This window comes from Coenobita brevimanus, chromosome 30 (assembly GCF_032717465.1).
Source record: "Coenobita brevimanus isolate Jiangsu-jjx chromosome 30, ASM3271746v2, whole genome shotgun sequence".
Classification (NCBI taxonomy): domain Eukaryota; kingdom Metazoa; phylum Arthropoda; class Malacostraca; order Decapoda; family Coenobitidae; genus Coenobita; species Coenobita brevimanus.
Genome location: NC_136983.1, coordinates 2096657 through 2112156, shown reverse-complemented (window position 1 = coordinate 2112156; position 15500 = coordinate 2096657). Strand labels below are relative to the sequence as shown.

General features: G+C 42.0%; 1 protein-coding gene across 1 annotated transcript; it reads right to left on the bottom strand.

Annotated features, from left to right (window-relative positions):
• Window positions 1–2098: 2098 nt before the first annotated feature.
• Rap1 (RAS oncogene family member Rap1) lies at window positions 2099–15152 on the bottom strand. Its single transcript, XM_080268859.1, has 4 exons — window positions 15034–15152; window positions 6626–6816; window positions 5933–6061; window positions 2099–3912 (listed from the first exon to the last, which is right to left on the bottom strand). Exons 2-4 carry the CDS (start codon window positions 6806–6808, stop codon window positions 3667–3669), a joined length of 558 nt encoding a protein of 185 aa, XP_080124985.1. The 5' UTR covers window positions 6809–6816; window positions 15034–15152; the 3' UTR covers window positions 2099–3666.
• Window positions 15153–15500: the final 348 nt, after the last annotated feature.

Here is a 15500-nt window from a genome sequence, read left to right as displayed (position 1 = left end):
GACATCCTTTTATCTTACAGTAACAGCCAATATATATCCTGTTACTTGATCGTTTTATCTGTCAAACAGTAACAGCCATTCCCCACTATCAGATTACTTGATCCATCTATCTCTCTAACAGTAACAGCCATTATCGCATACTGTTGTTTGATCCTTTTCTCTCTCATACAGTAACAGCCATTAACTAATATCCTCTTCTCTGATCCTGTTGTGTGTCATACAGTAACAATCACATATCAATCCCTTTGAAGGTAAAATGCTATGAGGCAAGGCTATCTCTGTCTATAGTTCTTTCACCTTAACTTGGCCAAGAATTACATCCTCTTGTAGCTTATTTAATGCTGTGGCTCTACATCATTCCCATAGCACTTTTTCATGACTAGCAGCATATTCTAGTGCTAATCTATTACAACTGAGCATTCAAGATGAAGGGATGGCAATTTTAGGCCAAGTTAGGGTAAAAGGGGAATAGCACATTAAAAGGGTAGATGACCAGCCTACTTCCCTCACTAGAATTCCATGATCAGTATAACCTCCAGTCACCTCTTGGAGATAAACCCCCATCACTCCAACTGGGCTGTTCTGACCACTACACCAACAATCTTTTACTGCCCCATCAGGTATGTAGGAGCCAAGAGGTAAGCTACATAATCCAAGTATTAAAGGAGAGATATTATGTGAGCAATAAACCCCAACCACCACTTGGATGTAAACCCCTGACTGAACCCACTTGATCACCACTACTTGAATGTGTATCACCAGGTAAGGATATTCTAATTCTGTGGGAGAAATAACCTTTGTTTTTACTACTAACTTCCAAAATGACATTTAAATTTGATTCTGGCTACCTCTAGACAATTTTATTCAGCTTCTGGTGGGTCTCTCATAGTGACAGTAGTAGTTGCAGCCCCAGGTTCATCTGAAATGCGAACAAAGTGGACTACAAGTTGAAGGTGACATCCTGTAGTCCACCTTCTTCCCTGTGGCAGGTGGGGGTGGGGGTGGGTGGAGGGGAGTTGAGGGGTGTTTGTATAATGCAGACTGGAAATGAAGCCACCCAGTTACATTAGTGGCACCATGTAAAAGCGTCCCTCTCCAGCACCTCTCTCCTAATGAAGGGGTCAACTAAGGCTGTATCTGACCTTTCCAGTTTAAAAAGGCACCCACTCAAGCTACTAACAATTCTATGGCAGCAGCAGGAAATTATTAAGTCCATGGGGTGTGTTGTGAGTGCGTGTCCTGTGGTGTAAGGGACAAAATCCATGAAAGTGAAGGGCATGTATAAAACTGAGCAAACAGGAATGAAGTACAATAAGGCCCACATTCTGGTGAGTTACGAAAGCTACTTAACAACTCTTCCTTTTGCTTCTAGACAAGGCTGGTTAATATTTAGAATGTCATGTATGTAAAGTGAGAAGAATTTACATACCACAGGAAAGGACAGTAAGGTGCAGTAAGCAAAATTAAGTACTTAGGAAGAGGTGTTAGGAAGCTTCCATAACTAATGAGAATACAGATCTAAGACTTCACTACTGGCTGCCAGTTTTTAAGCTTATCACAAGATCTATCCATAGCTATGTAACAGGGACGAGTGAATGCGAGTGAGTTAAGTTGCTTCTCTAATGTCATCCCACTGAAGCAAATAACAACTTGCATCTAAACCTCTCCAATCTGATGATGTTTACTTCACTCTCGCTACATCCTGATGATTTTCGACGGGTTTTTCAAATTGGAAGGGTAAAATATAGCCTATTTACCTATTTACCATCAGAGGGTCCTGCCAACCTGAATAAAATAATCTAGCAGCAGTAACAGATAAATGAGAAATACATCACTGGTTTCACAGGGTTATGCTTTTCACCACCATGGACACACTGCACTCTGGTATTTTATTCATGCTAAATCCACACTATTTTAATTGGTGTGGAATAATTTAAGGAAGCTGAAAGTTGTTCTACAGACTCAAACCCTTTGACAACTAAAATTTCCTTCACCTAAACAAAATACTGTAAATCATCCACAGAAAGAAAATGGTTAATCCTTTAAATCTGGGTGACATTCATTTTAGTTAGTTTTACTTCTGTTGGGTAATTTTTTTCAACATAGCCACTGGAAGGATTTATTGAAGGCTTAAGCTAACCTCTCCAGCTCAAAGCCTGCCTTAAGTTGAATATTATAAAGGAAATGGCAAGAGTGAAAATTAAAACATCCCTGGGCTCAACAGGGTAAAGCAGAGAGAGGTCTGTTACTGTATGCTTTACAAATATAGACAACAGATCACAACAACCCCACAATGATTGAATAACCCTGCTTTGGTGATAGTCAATCCCATTTCACCCCATCTATGGTGTCAAGACCCAAGACAGTCCAGTACAGTATATATAAGAGTAGATGACCAGCTTACTTCCTCTGATGGCATTACATAATTGAAAAACTTTGGGAACTGAACCTATGCATGGCTGTTAATTTGGCTGGGGCATTCTAACCACCAAACCAAGTATGTTACTGTTAACAATTAAATACCAGTACTCTTGTCCACACATTATAACATGAAGAGATAAAGGACTGGGTTTCACAGTTCTAGGATTAACTGTAACAAAGTGGGCACGTAACTCCCTTCAATCCAAAGACATATTTTTTAGTTCATTCCTGTTAGTCCAGATGCTTTAACTCAACTCAAGAGACCTTTCTTACTGAAGGGGTAAATGAAGGCTCTATTTAACCCCTTCTGTCCCTATAGTGTATTATTCCACTTTGTTCTTGGTAGTTATTGATGGTTTTATTAAGCTTGGGTAAGACTTAGAACTGGGAGGCTTGGTGTAGTCTCCATTACCTCTCGCTAAAGGGGTGCTCTCCTAAACTGCATAAAATCATCCAGACGTACCAAGAGTGAAAATACACAGCCAAACTGAAGGGGCTCACCTCTCCAGTGTACAAAAATCCTCCTAAGCTGAATAAATTTGTCCGGAGATAGAGAAGAATACAGGCAGTCCTCATTATTAAGTCAAGAATGTTTTAAAATATCAACGTATTCTAGAACTGGTTGTGTAAATTGGGAGAAACTGGCATATCAACTTACTGGTGGGAACTAACCCATCAGCTGTAATGTGGTTTTCATCTCTGGTTACCTGCAGTGTGCCTTTAAGAATCTTATCCGATTTTTCAGTTTCCATGTGATCTGTGTATTTATGCAGAGTGGCCTTATATGGGGTGATCTAAACTGTCTCTCTCATGGTGGTGTGTGTGGTTGTTTTCCGCATGCATGGGCACTATTCACCAAAACATCCTCCAGAGTCTTCAACTTATAACTACAGTCAACAGGGTCATATTGAATCTTCCAGTTTCTTTCATTTGCAAGTACAAACTGATTAGGTTCTGTAGATTTTTAAAAAGCTGTATAGTATGTATTTCAATGGACATTCTTTAAGTGAAAAAGGTCGCTATTCCCAAAATCTCCTACACCACACATCCCATCTGACAGGGTAACAGGCAATTTCTCAGCAATTTACTATGGACATGACATCAGAAACAAACATCAGAAAGGCGATTTATACTAAGGACTTCTGTAAAATTAACAGCATAACATGTCCCGGGATTGAAGGGGCAGAGGTGTGACTGCTACAGCTGGGTTTACCGCGGGGTGACAAAAGCGCTAACAGTGTAACTTTATAAGAGGCAACAGGGCCGACGACTGCCTGGCCTTTTGGTGGGTTTGTCGGGGGACTTGCGGTTGATCTGTCGCACCAGGTCGTAGAAGATCTCGTTGACGTTGATCTTAGCTTTGGCGGAGGACTCGAGGAAGGCGCAGGAGAAGGACTTGGCCAGGTTGAGCCCCTGGTCCTTGCCAACCACACGCTCATCCTCCAGGTCACACTTGTTCCCCACTAGGATCATTGGAACGTCATCTGTGTCCTGAAATACAAGGCATTGTTAACTCCTTGAATCCGGGTCAGGTATCATTTATTCTGGCATCAGCTCTGATGCCTTGCTCCCTCCAGGGAACTCACAAATAGGGGATGGTCATAACAGAAATGCCTCCAGGCTTCCTTATTCTCACACACACTCACTTTCTCAAACGCTCATTTATAAAGGCTCCCAGCGTGCTTGCATGCATCGGCTTTCGTCACCTAATGGCGGCTCTCCATGCTGCTCAATCTCTGGTAACCTCCCTATTCAGTCCCTTATCCCTGGGGTCAAACTCTATGATCTCATCCCAGAGCTTTTTCGGTCTGCCGCTAACAACACTACCCAACATCCACACTTCTCACTTTTCGCGCCTACTCTTTCACCGATATATATACAAGATTGTATCTAGCCCTAAGTTTAATGAAACTGTCAGGACTTGTTGATCGCTAAGATCACAGGGACACTGCCTGAATCCTAAAATACGACACAACATTCATCATCATTCTGAGACACTCCAAACAAGGGAGGGCCATAACACAACGACTTCCAGCATATTTATCCTTACATATCTCTCTCAATCTCTCAAACACTCCTCCTTTTCCTTCTATCACCTATATACACTCTCTCAAACACTCCTTTTCCTTCTCTCACCAATCTACACTCTCTCAAACACTCCTTTTCCTTTTCTCATCAATATACAATGGTATATTGCCTCCCTAAATTCATGTGACTTTTTATTCGTGCTTCCCCCAGACACTTCCATTCAGATTTGGAAGGGTATTTAACATGGAATGGTTTTTTAATATATAACCCCCCAATGAAAGAACATCTCCTAAGCTGAATGAAACCAGGGGATGGTGATAAAAAATAAATTATTGTTGTGAATGGGTTAAAGTAGTAGAGGGACTGGGCAAGGCAGGGTGGGGTGGGGTGGGGTGGGGTGGGGTGGGGTGGGGTAGGGTAGGGTAGGGTAGGGTAGGGTAAGGGTAGGGTAGGGTAAGGGTAGGGTAGGGTAAGGGTAAGGGTAGGGTAGGGTAAGGGTAGGGTAGGGTAGGGTAGGGTTGGGTAGGGTACGGTAGGACAGGGAAAGCTCTGTGGTTCCAAGATCAGGTCCCTTATTATAGCATCATATCAATCTCTTAGAACACTCTCGACAGCTTCGTGGCACAAACAATGGAGTTATACTACTGCTTTCTTTGACTGAGTGGCAGACTGAGACGGTTACATAATCACCACATGTGTTTATCCCGGTCAACACCAGCTTAACCTACTCTGTTTTTTGTAACTACCATCAGTGACTCATTAATGGGGGGCAAAATATAACAATTAATAATGAACCTACTCTGTATTATAGCTATCAACGGTGACTTATTAATCGGGAGGAAATTCACCAAATAATAAAGAACTTTCTGCTGGATAACTGTATCACATAGTTTCTAAAGGCTCCAGCATGTGTCAGCCCTGGTCACCTAATGGTGGTTCTCCAAGCTCCTCAATCTCTGGCAGGTTCCCTATTCAGTCTCTTATCCCTGAACTCACACTCAATGACCTCAGCACAGGTCTTCCTCAGTCCGCTTCCCACAACCCTACCCACAACATTCACAGTTCCCAACTGTCATCCTCCATCTTCTGGGTAAATATACAGAAAGGGTCTAAATTATTCAGTACAGAAAGTGTAAATGTATAAAAATCATATGGTCAATGAATGGGTCAAACATACATTCACTTGGTCAAGTTGTATAATCCTGGTTCCCTCTATATCTCAGGCAAACAATCAACATTTTTCTTGAACCATTAAATAAGCTCACACAGTCATCATCACCACCCTCCATATCACCCTGTCCTCTAACATTTGAATGCCTCCCCCAACTCACTCCATTCCTCCACCTCATCCTTGCTTTCTCCCTCCTCCAACTCACTCCATTCCTCCACCTCATCCTTGGTTTCCCCCTCCACCTAACGCACATAGAAATTAAACTGAACCTTGTCATCCTTGAGGGGTAAAGTGACGCCCGACTACACTTACCTTTACTCTGAGGATCTGCTCACGAAGGTCTTGTAGGTCGTTAAAGGTGCTCTGAGCTGTGATACTGTACACCAACACAAACCCTTGACCGTTCTTCATGTACAAGTCCCTCATGGCCGTGAATTGTTCCTGGAAAACACACAAACACAAAGCTAATACTAACACCCTTAATAGTGTAGTCAGGCATTTAAGCTGGCCAACAATTCCACTGTGTCTTAGGGCATGTCCATCATTTCTCCCCTAACACATCATTATTAGAGCATCACCTATGGCCAGACAAACATAACAAATCTCTATCAACTTAGGAATGCTCTCTCCCTCCCCCCTCACTCTCTCACACAGCACTCTTCCCATACAATGTCAGCAAACACTGGGTGGCAATCATATAACCAAATAATGGGGTGATGTAGGGCTTAAGATGGTGCCCCTGTCAACTGGGTGGAGTGACACAAGTGCAGCATCCCCCCGTGACCTAAACTTCCACACGTCTTGCCACTGTCAAGGCACTGTCCACCACAAGGGAACATTGGATCACTGCAAGGGAGAGCCCGGCAAGGTCAGATGCTGGGTCTCCTTGGCCAGACTGATCAGGGTTATCCACCTCAAATTTTACACACAAACACACACACACACACACACACACACACTCTCTCTCTCTCTCTCTCTCTCTCTCTCCCCCCCCCATTCCCTTACCGTGCCAGCAGTATCCAATATCTCCAACATACACTGCTGTCCATCCACCTCCACCTGCTTGCGATAAGAGTCTTCAATGGTGGGGTCATACTTCTCCACAAAGATACCCTGCACAAACTGCACCGTTAAGGCCGATTTTCCCACACCTCCTGACCCCAGCACCACAATTTTATATTCACGCATCCTCGACACTGGAAAAGGAATCAGAAAGGTCATCATCACTACTGACAATGGAAAAGTAATTGTAACAGTCATCGTTATCATTATCACCACCACAACCATCTATTTATCTATCTATTGCCAGATGCCTTAATCCCGTAAGGGGTGGCCACAAACAAATAGCCTCCATGTTGCCCTGTCCCCCGCCATTTCACTGCCCTGCTCCCAGCTCACAACTCCCTCTCCCATATACCTCTCCACCACCATCCTGACCTTTATCCCCACCTGAAGATGCTGCTGGGTAGGAGTCAGAAGCAAGGGCAATAATTAATATGAGGAAACAAATAAAGGAAGATCAAAAGTGAGCCCAGTATATACTAACAAGAAAAAGAACAACAACAACAACAACAATAATAATAATAATAATAATACCGGTAACAATAATAATCTGTGGTAGGTGGAGGCGCTCACCATCCACTCACTCAATATAGTGCTGCTTTGGGTGTCTGCCCTTTCCTCCCTTCCATCCTTCCTCTTCTGTCGTTCTTTCTTTCATTCTTTCTTCTTCCTTCTGCCTACAGGTGACTTTACACTCCCTCTTCTGTCTTTCTTTCCTTCATTCTTTCCTCTTCCTTCTGCCTATGGGTGACTCTATACTGCGTGACAAGGCAAATGGTTTCCTGTACACCAGGAAACCATATACTACAATGGGTGGTAACCATAGGACCAAATTATGGTGCCTGGTGGTTTAGTGAGTAATTAAGGCACTCCGATCAGACTGAGCCTGTGTAGGTTTATATCGAACGGGTGGTTGGGGTTTATTCATCACGTAATGCCACTCAGGGATGAGGTAGGCTGGTCACTCTCACCTTAAATGTCAGGACCAACTTGCCTAGCCTCGGGCTCCTATGCTCCTCATGGGGCAGCATAGGATTGAATGATGGATGGATGGATGGATGGATGGTAATTATAACAATACCCTCAATACATGCTTCATAACTAAAAATATAAACATTATTAGGGAGGGAGCTCTGCCATTTTTGCATATAATTCCAGATAAATAAAAAGGTCATCATGGTGAAGGGTTTAATATTCACATCCCTAACACCAGGAAAATTAACAAATTACCAGTATTATTATCTGGCCATTCTTTCCCACTAAAAATTAATGGCTTTGTAGAAATAGGAAAGGGAAGCATAAAAACCGACTAAATAAATAAACAGGTAATATAATAATTACCTAGAATAATAAGTACACCACCAACAAAATTTCTCTTCTAGCTATTTATTCCTTTACTTTGAAGTTATATAACCCACTTTTCTATGAAGGGTTTCAGTTGCCCAATAAATCTGTATACTTGTACAGTACTAACAAAGAATATGTCAATAAAAGATACTAATATTCACTCAAGTGAATAACAATCTGGCATTTGGTGGAACAAAACAGAAGAGTTGTCCTAACATTGAGTGGCAATATTTCTGTAATTAAATGAATGCCTCAACCCAATAACATCAGGTTTCCCTTCTTGCTGTTCACACACGATTTTATTCACTGAATAAGATTTTTTTGAACAGGAGGTTAGATACAGTATATACAGTCCCAGAGAAACTCCCTGCATGAACAAGGTCTTCTCCAAGTTAAAGTATCTGGAGGTGACAGAAGGTAAACTGATGTCAACACAATGAAGTGGCTAAATAAATATAAAAGGCTAGGATGGAGGGTGAAAGACTGACGAAGAGAGTGTATGTGAGTGAGGTGGAGGGGGAAAAAGGGAGGGGGAGGCCGAGGATGAGATGGAGAGATGGGGTGGAGAGGTATATGAGAGAGGGGGGTGTGAGTTGGGAGCAGGGGAGTGAAATGGCGGGGGACAGGGCGACTTGGAGGCGATTTGTTTGTGGCCACCCCAAACGGGATTGAGGCGTCTGGCAATAGATAGATAGATAGATAAAGAAGACTACCACTGACCCTGTAGATTCTGCCATAGGAGTAAAATGTGGCTATACATCTGGTACACACAATCATCACCCTTATGCAGGGAAAATTCAGGCCCAAGTAGTCGGTGATCTTTCTTCCGAGTGACTACATAGAATCAAAGTCCCAATCTTATTACACATTTCAAATTTCTTTTTTCCCACCACCCTCCAGAAACTATTTAAAAGTAATTACCGGTAGCTGGTTTGGCACTTGGTTTAGCTTCCATTCCATTAAAAACATCCGCTGTACCATTGCCAACTCCAGTTAAAGAGGAAACATGGCATCATATTTATGTGAACTGCAATAAGCTCAGCATGTAACCCAAGCAAACAAAGTGAGTGTCCAATGGGGTGAGGCACAGACTTATGAAACAGCCTAACCCCGCCACCACTATGTGTCCTTAATCCTCAACACTTGCCTCTTCTCAGGCCCATCAACTCCTCACTCCCCCACACACTGTTACTGGCTGAACACATTCAATTCACTGACAGAAATCTTTTAGTTTACTCCCAATTTTATTTACTACACGGAAGTAACTGCCCACTCTTGCCTTAAATGATACCCGATGGGACTTCCCCCCCCCCCCCAACTCTGGGCATAGGCTTCACAGCCAGCTTCCAAGGCCCAGTAGTCCTCCTACATACCATACACCTCTACATATCTAGAAATGACTGGATGACAGTCAGGGGGAATTCCTTGCTGTGAAGGGGTTAACACTCCTGTAATCCAAAAGGTCAGTGGTAGCATAAAACCACACACGCACACAGTCACTGTACGGAGAGGGTTAATCTTGGTTGTCTGGCTCTTCATAGGCTCACCAACTCTCAACTCCCTCAGCCACAAGAACAGGTTAACGTGTTTAATATAATGAGGTGTTTCATTTTCTTCTACCCCAAGATTATTTTATGAACTTTGGGGAGCTTTCTTGTTATGGAGGGGTTGGTTAAGGATAAGTCGGACTCCTTCACTTAAAAAAGCCTCCCCAAAACTGAATAAAATTGTCTGATGCTAGCAGATATAAAACAAGAGAGTACAGTAATCTTCATAAGTAAGGATGCATATAGTACAGAGTCATATTGTCACCAGTACTGTCCACCGCTAGCTGAATGTACAACCACAGTAAACTCTAAATTATCCATCGTTAAAGTATCCGACCCAATGCAATGGCCGGCACTGGTGACTCGGCTCCATTAAAGAAATATCCGTCAAAATTATGCAATATCCGTTGTTGAAACAGCACGTAACCAGCAGGTTCTATGCAATATCCGGCACTAAGGTGTATCGGCCAGCTCATAAACAATATCCAACCGCAGCTGTGTTACTGTACTGTATAATTATTGTACTGTATTTTATGCTTAATTTTCATATTTTACTCAAGGAAGTGTTTTCAGGATAGAAGTTCGGGACGGAGAGCAGTGCAATATCAGGCTCAATGCAGAATATTGAGCCAATGGGGGGTATTATGCAATATCCGGCATTTTGCTTTAACCAGCATAGGGCTTGACTGAATTACGCCGGATAATTGAGGGTTTACTGTTTTCGCTCACATTCTGGTCCACATCGCCCATGCATCAGGCAGTAAATGAAAAAGTCCAATCTTCCAACAGCAGTGACCACTACAACAGAGAACACAGCCAAGTATATCCTTATCCATGAACACGGCTGTACGTCATTCAACTGAAAGTGTTAGGATTAAGGCAGTACGGTAATCTATTATCTGGGGGGGGGGGGATGCATGTATGGCCAATGGCTTAAAAAAAATAAATAAATAAATAAAAAAAAATCGTAAAATGTAAAACTATCATTCATTCATTGCCAGACGCCATGTATCCCAAACGGGGTGGCCAAGGCTTAGAGTTAATTGTTTTACAGGGAGGGGCATTAATCCTCCACCAACCCCACTTGACACGTAGGGAGAACGTTATGCCAACAGCATCTGGTGTTCCCAGGTGGTCACCCATCCAAGTACTAACCAGACCCAACGTTGTAAAACTATCAAATGGATGTAAAGGATGAAGAATCCTAGAAATCTGTGAAATAACAAATGGAAAACTACAGAAAGGAAGCTGACTCCTGAAATTTAATTACCAGTAATAAAGTACAGTATATGGATAATATTTAGCAGTAGTCACAACTAGAATTCAAGTACAGGCCACCCTTGTTATAATGATGAGATGCGTTTGGGAAAACCCATCGTTGAGCTGTGGTATCATTAAAAGGGGGCGTCATAACAGAAAGTATGGGGATACGTTTGGAAGCCTTGGAATTACCTCCCCCAACCAAGGCTAAAACCCACCCACATGAGTCCAAAAACAAGTTTGTAGCTCACCTAAACCCTCAAATAGCTTTAAAACATGCAAAATTAAGCCAAATTGCAGCCTATAACTCACCTAACCCCAACAATAAAATGTGAGAATCATTAAAAATGCCTGGAAAAAAAAATAAAATTCAAACTTAGTAAACTGTAGCTACCCAAAAATGAGTTTTCATCCCACCTGTGACTAAAACACATTAATCTAAGTCTCAACAGTTTATAAATCAACCTAAACACAAAATTTGAGTCTATAATAAGAATCGTTCAAAAAAGCCCATTGGATAACTGGGAACTGGCCATCAATAGGCGGGGAAGGGTGTTAATTTTTTTACATCGCTACAGTGGGGTATCGCATAGTGGGGTGTGACTGCACTGTATTTTGTAGTGTTTTCTGTCTTGCATCATTTAGTAATTTTTTTTTTTTTCTGTGCCTTTCCTGTTGCAAATGATGCCTGGAGTTGTGTCCTTTTACCTCAGCATGGCCTGAATTTTCATCCAACTGCAGCTTATTTCACAGCTCAGTGGCAGAAAAAGATGATACTACAACTCTCCATCCTTTCCACAGCACTTCTTCATGACCAGCATCATACTCTAGTGTTAAATCTCCTGTTACAGCTCAGCAAAACAGGTGGAGAGAGAGAAATTTGGGCCAGGTTAGGGTAAAAGAAGATGCAATGATACCCTCGGTATGAACACCCCCAAGGGAGGAAAAAGAAATAATAATAATAATACAGTAATCCCTGTACTTTCCGGACATTATGGGCCTGGACCTTCGGAACCCAAAAATGACCAAGGAAAAAAAAAAAAAAAAAACGAATTTTTTCCCACCAATAATGTGAAATTGCCATGCAGCGTCAAACAGCTGTTTACACCATGGCCCCTTCACCCCTTCCTTCCTCCCCCTTCACAAACCACGGTTGCCAATTTGGTACTGAAAAGTTCGTTTGGTAGTGAATCAGCATGATCCATTACCAAACAGATTTTTCACATGTATGAAGATATAGAGAATGGGGACGGTAGACTGTCTGCTTTCTTTGATTAATCTGCTAGCATACACAGTACAAAAATAAACAAGCTGCTGATTATAAGGAGAGTGATAATTTCCATCTGTACAGTACATATTAGTGAAGAATAAATGCTTCCTTTAAGAATTTGGTCATGAAAAGTTAAATTTGGTAATGAAAAATGAGGAGTTTGGTAATGTGGCCGAGTTCAGATCTGGCAACCCTGTCCCCAGTTACTGCCTAACCTTCGTTCAGGGAAGACGTCCATCATAATGGATGCCGCACGTGCTCGTTTTTTATTAATAAACAGTGAATATACAGCAATACCTCGCCACTATACCACATAGGAATTTACAGTGTTGTGCAGTGTTAAGAAATTAGAATTTAGAGTGCAAAGGATTAAGTGTGGAGTGCAAAGTGGCGGTTGAAACTCGCGTGGTTCAATTAAGAAGAATGTGCAGTGTTAAACAATTATAACTCACAGAGCAAAGAATTAAGTGCAGCACAACACTGGATTACTGTATGTGCTTCAAGAGCATTTTCACCACTGCCAAAGCCTTAGAGAAGACGGCCACAGACGTGCTGTAATTACCCTGGATGAGGTACAGTAGCTTCTAATTCCTCATTCTTTGGTTCCTTTACATTTATTTCATGGTTTATGTCCATTACTGGTGTGAATAGGGTCTTAAATGGGTTTAAAATAGGTGCTTTGCATGTCCGGTAGGGAGTTATTTAGATGGCTTTCAAAGTTAGGCTGGGTTAGGGTCATAAGTACCAGTCCAGCAGTCAGAGGCCCAGTTTCCGGACATGCCTTTGGCTCTATTACATCGGATAGTGGAGTGATCACTGTAATAATAATAATAATAATAATAATAATAATGATAATATGCAATAAAGATGTCACAGAAGAAAAGCGTCAGAAAATTATGATAGTGCCGCATGCTTACTGAAAATCGCAACGTGGAATCCAGGCCCTAAATTTTTTATGGCCATTAACCTACGGTGTCCCGTCGACGTGAATTAACGTCCACACGTTTTGTCACTGCCAATCCCGTTGACGTTCATTAACGCGAATCAATTGCAAGATCCCTAATTTGCACAATTTTCAATTTTCGCTAGTGATTTTTGGTATGTATACACGGGACACCTTCCTCTACAAGATGCCAGGCAGGGACAATGCCTTACCAAGCATGACCTCCCCCCCCCCCTGCACACCATTGTCTCAGCAATTTACCTGTTACCAGTGACCTGGCCAGTAAAGCCATGTCATGCCATGGTACGAAATTCAGGGCTAGAGTGATTCCCCAATCGATGACAATGTGGAGGACAAACTTTACATAGCATTAGAGGAAGAAACAGTCAGAAATGATGATCAGGTAATGTCGCCAAAAAAAGTCAGGTATGTTGATGTGTTTCATGAGTGAAACAATGCTTATATTCCCTATATTACTGTGTGAAAACCAATATTCTCTCATACTACATATAAATTCATACCAAATAAATAAATAAATACCGTTTATGAGTGGTGTGGAATGGTAACACTCCCATAGAACTCGGTTTCTTTGGAGCCAGCCTGATAGAAAACACAGTAAGGTGAGGAGGTACTGCTACCCTTATTGAGTATTTTAAACCTCAGGTGAGCGATTTCTCTATGATTTTTTGATGTTTCTCACCAAAAGCAGAGGTTTGGGCCAAAAAAAAAAATATATCCAAAAATGGTCGGGATTGGGGGGAGTCAGTGGTGGAAAAGTGGTCGGGATGGGGCGGGTTAAACGGATGCCTGTTGCTATTAGGTAGGGTTAGCCTGCATCCCACAATACAGGGTGCATTCAGCTACTATATAGCCTAGGAAGCCTGGAAGGTGTGATCTTCATCACGTGTATGAGAAGGTAAAAAATTGGAGGTCTGCATTCCACTCTGCAACTTGACAATTAAGCATAAGGTCCTTAAACAAAAACATTTCAAAATAGGGTATATTAGATGTCAGGGACTTATTTTTCTCCCTAACTTTGAAATGATTTGGAGACATGGTGTAACTCTGAGATATGTGTGCTCGAGTATGAAGAGAATTCACCAATAAATGAGGAAAAGACAATCTATATACAGAATTATGGTAAATGGAAAATAAGGTGGTCTCATGTCTCACTGATGATTACCCAAATACCTGAATCCCAGTTGTGGCTTCTAGCAAACATTTATCTAAAAAAGATCAGAAGGAATAACATTACTCAAACCTATTTTAACTGATAACATAATACTCCCTGTACAGTAATTAAAAAGGAAAAAGACCTGTAAGTGTACACTAGTATATATAATAGTTCATGTTTTCCAATTAAGGATGTGCAGCACTTGGCTCAATAACCTGAAGAAAAAGGGGACAGATTAATTAAAGATAACAGTGTGTGTGCATCTCATATGGGTTAAGAAATGGGAGGCTAGCGTCAAACTTCTTTCCCTGCTACCACCAAACACTTTTACTCAGCACAGACGAATTTTTCAAACTGGAGAGGTTAAGTATGGCCTTCCTTCACCCCCTCCAATATTAATAGCCCTTCCCAGATTAAAGAAAATCGTATGGAGGCAGCCTGAATAAAATAAAAACAGGAGGTACAGTGTTCATACTGCTAAGACTTTATATGGTAAAAGCCGAAGTTTTTTTTTTTCCCCCTTAAATACCCAGACACCCCCCAGACTGGCACCGCACCGCTTGATTTATTTTGCATTTACGGGTTACCCGGACATGAATTACGAGGGTATTACTCCTCGGGGCATATATTCCCTTAGCGACGTGAAGGTGGCGTGCCCTGGCCTGTCCTGGGGGCGAAATTGTCCTGCATCCACCCAGCCAAAACAGGGTGTAGCCTCCGCAAAAACTCCTACACCTCCCCTTATATCGGCCATTTTGGACTCGCGCAGGCCGGTTACTGCCACTTTTCCCCACCCGAGACACACCTCACCTTTGTCTGATTTTTGGGTGACCACACAAACGGCAAACACGCGGCCTCAGCCCACTGCTGTGGTGATTTAGTTAGTTATTTACAAGTTTGGGCGATGGCTTCACTCAGGGCTTCCGGGCAGACTTGGACTGAGTCGATGGTTCTCTGCCAGCTTTACCACACCCCAATACCTTCTCGCTACGGAATTATACATAATTATTCTCCATTACACTATTGATTATATTTTTATAATAGTAGGCCTTACAAACTGATGGATATGTGTAACGTGTATATTGAAGTCGAGCTTATTATTTCTCACGACATTACTCTTTTCTTCCCTCTCACCAGTGCTTATCGCGTACATTGTGCTCAATTGTGCAGCTGATATTACAGTCCAATACTTTGTTAGATTATGTGTAGGTTGGATGAGTAATTACCCGACAGGGTGAGTCACTCACCTTGAGTAACACTTTAATATTACCAAAGAC

Coding starts and splice junctions, on each gene's coding strand:
- Rap1 (XM_080268859.1), bottom strand. CDS start 6,808: ATGCGTGAATATAAAATTGTGGTGCTGGGGTCAGGAGGTGTGGGAAAA. Junction 6,062..6,625: donor TATTGGATACTGCTGGCACG/GTAAGGGAATGG, acceptor TGTGTTTTCCAG/GAACAATTCACGGCCATGAG. Junction 3,913..5,932: donor AGCAGATCCTCAGAGTAAAG/GTAAGTGTAGTC, acceptor CTTGTATTTCAG/GACACAGATGACGTTCCAAT.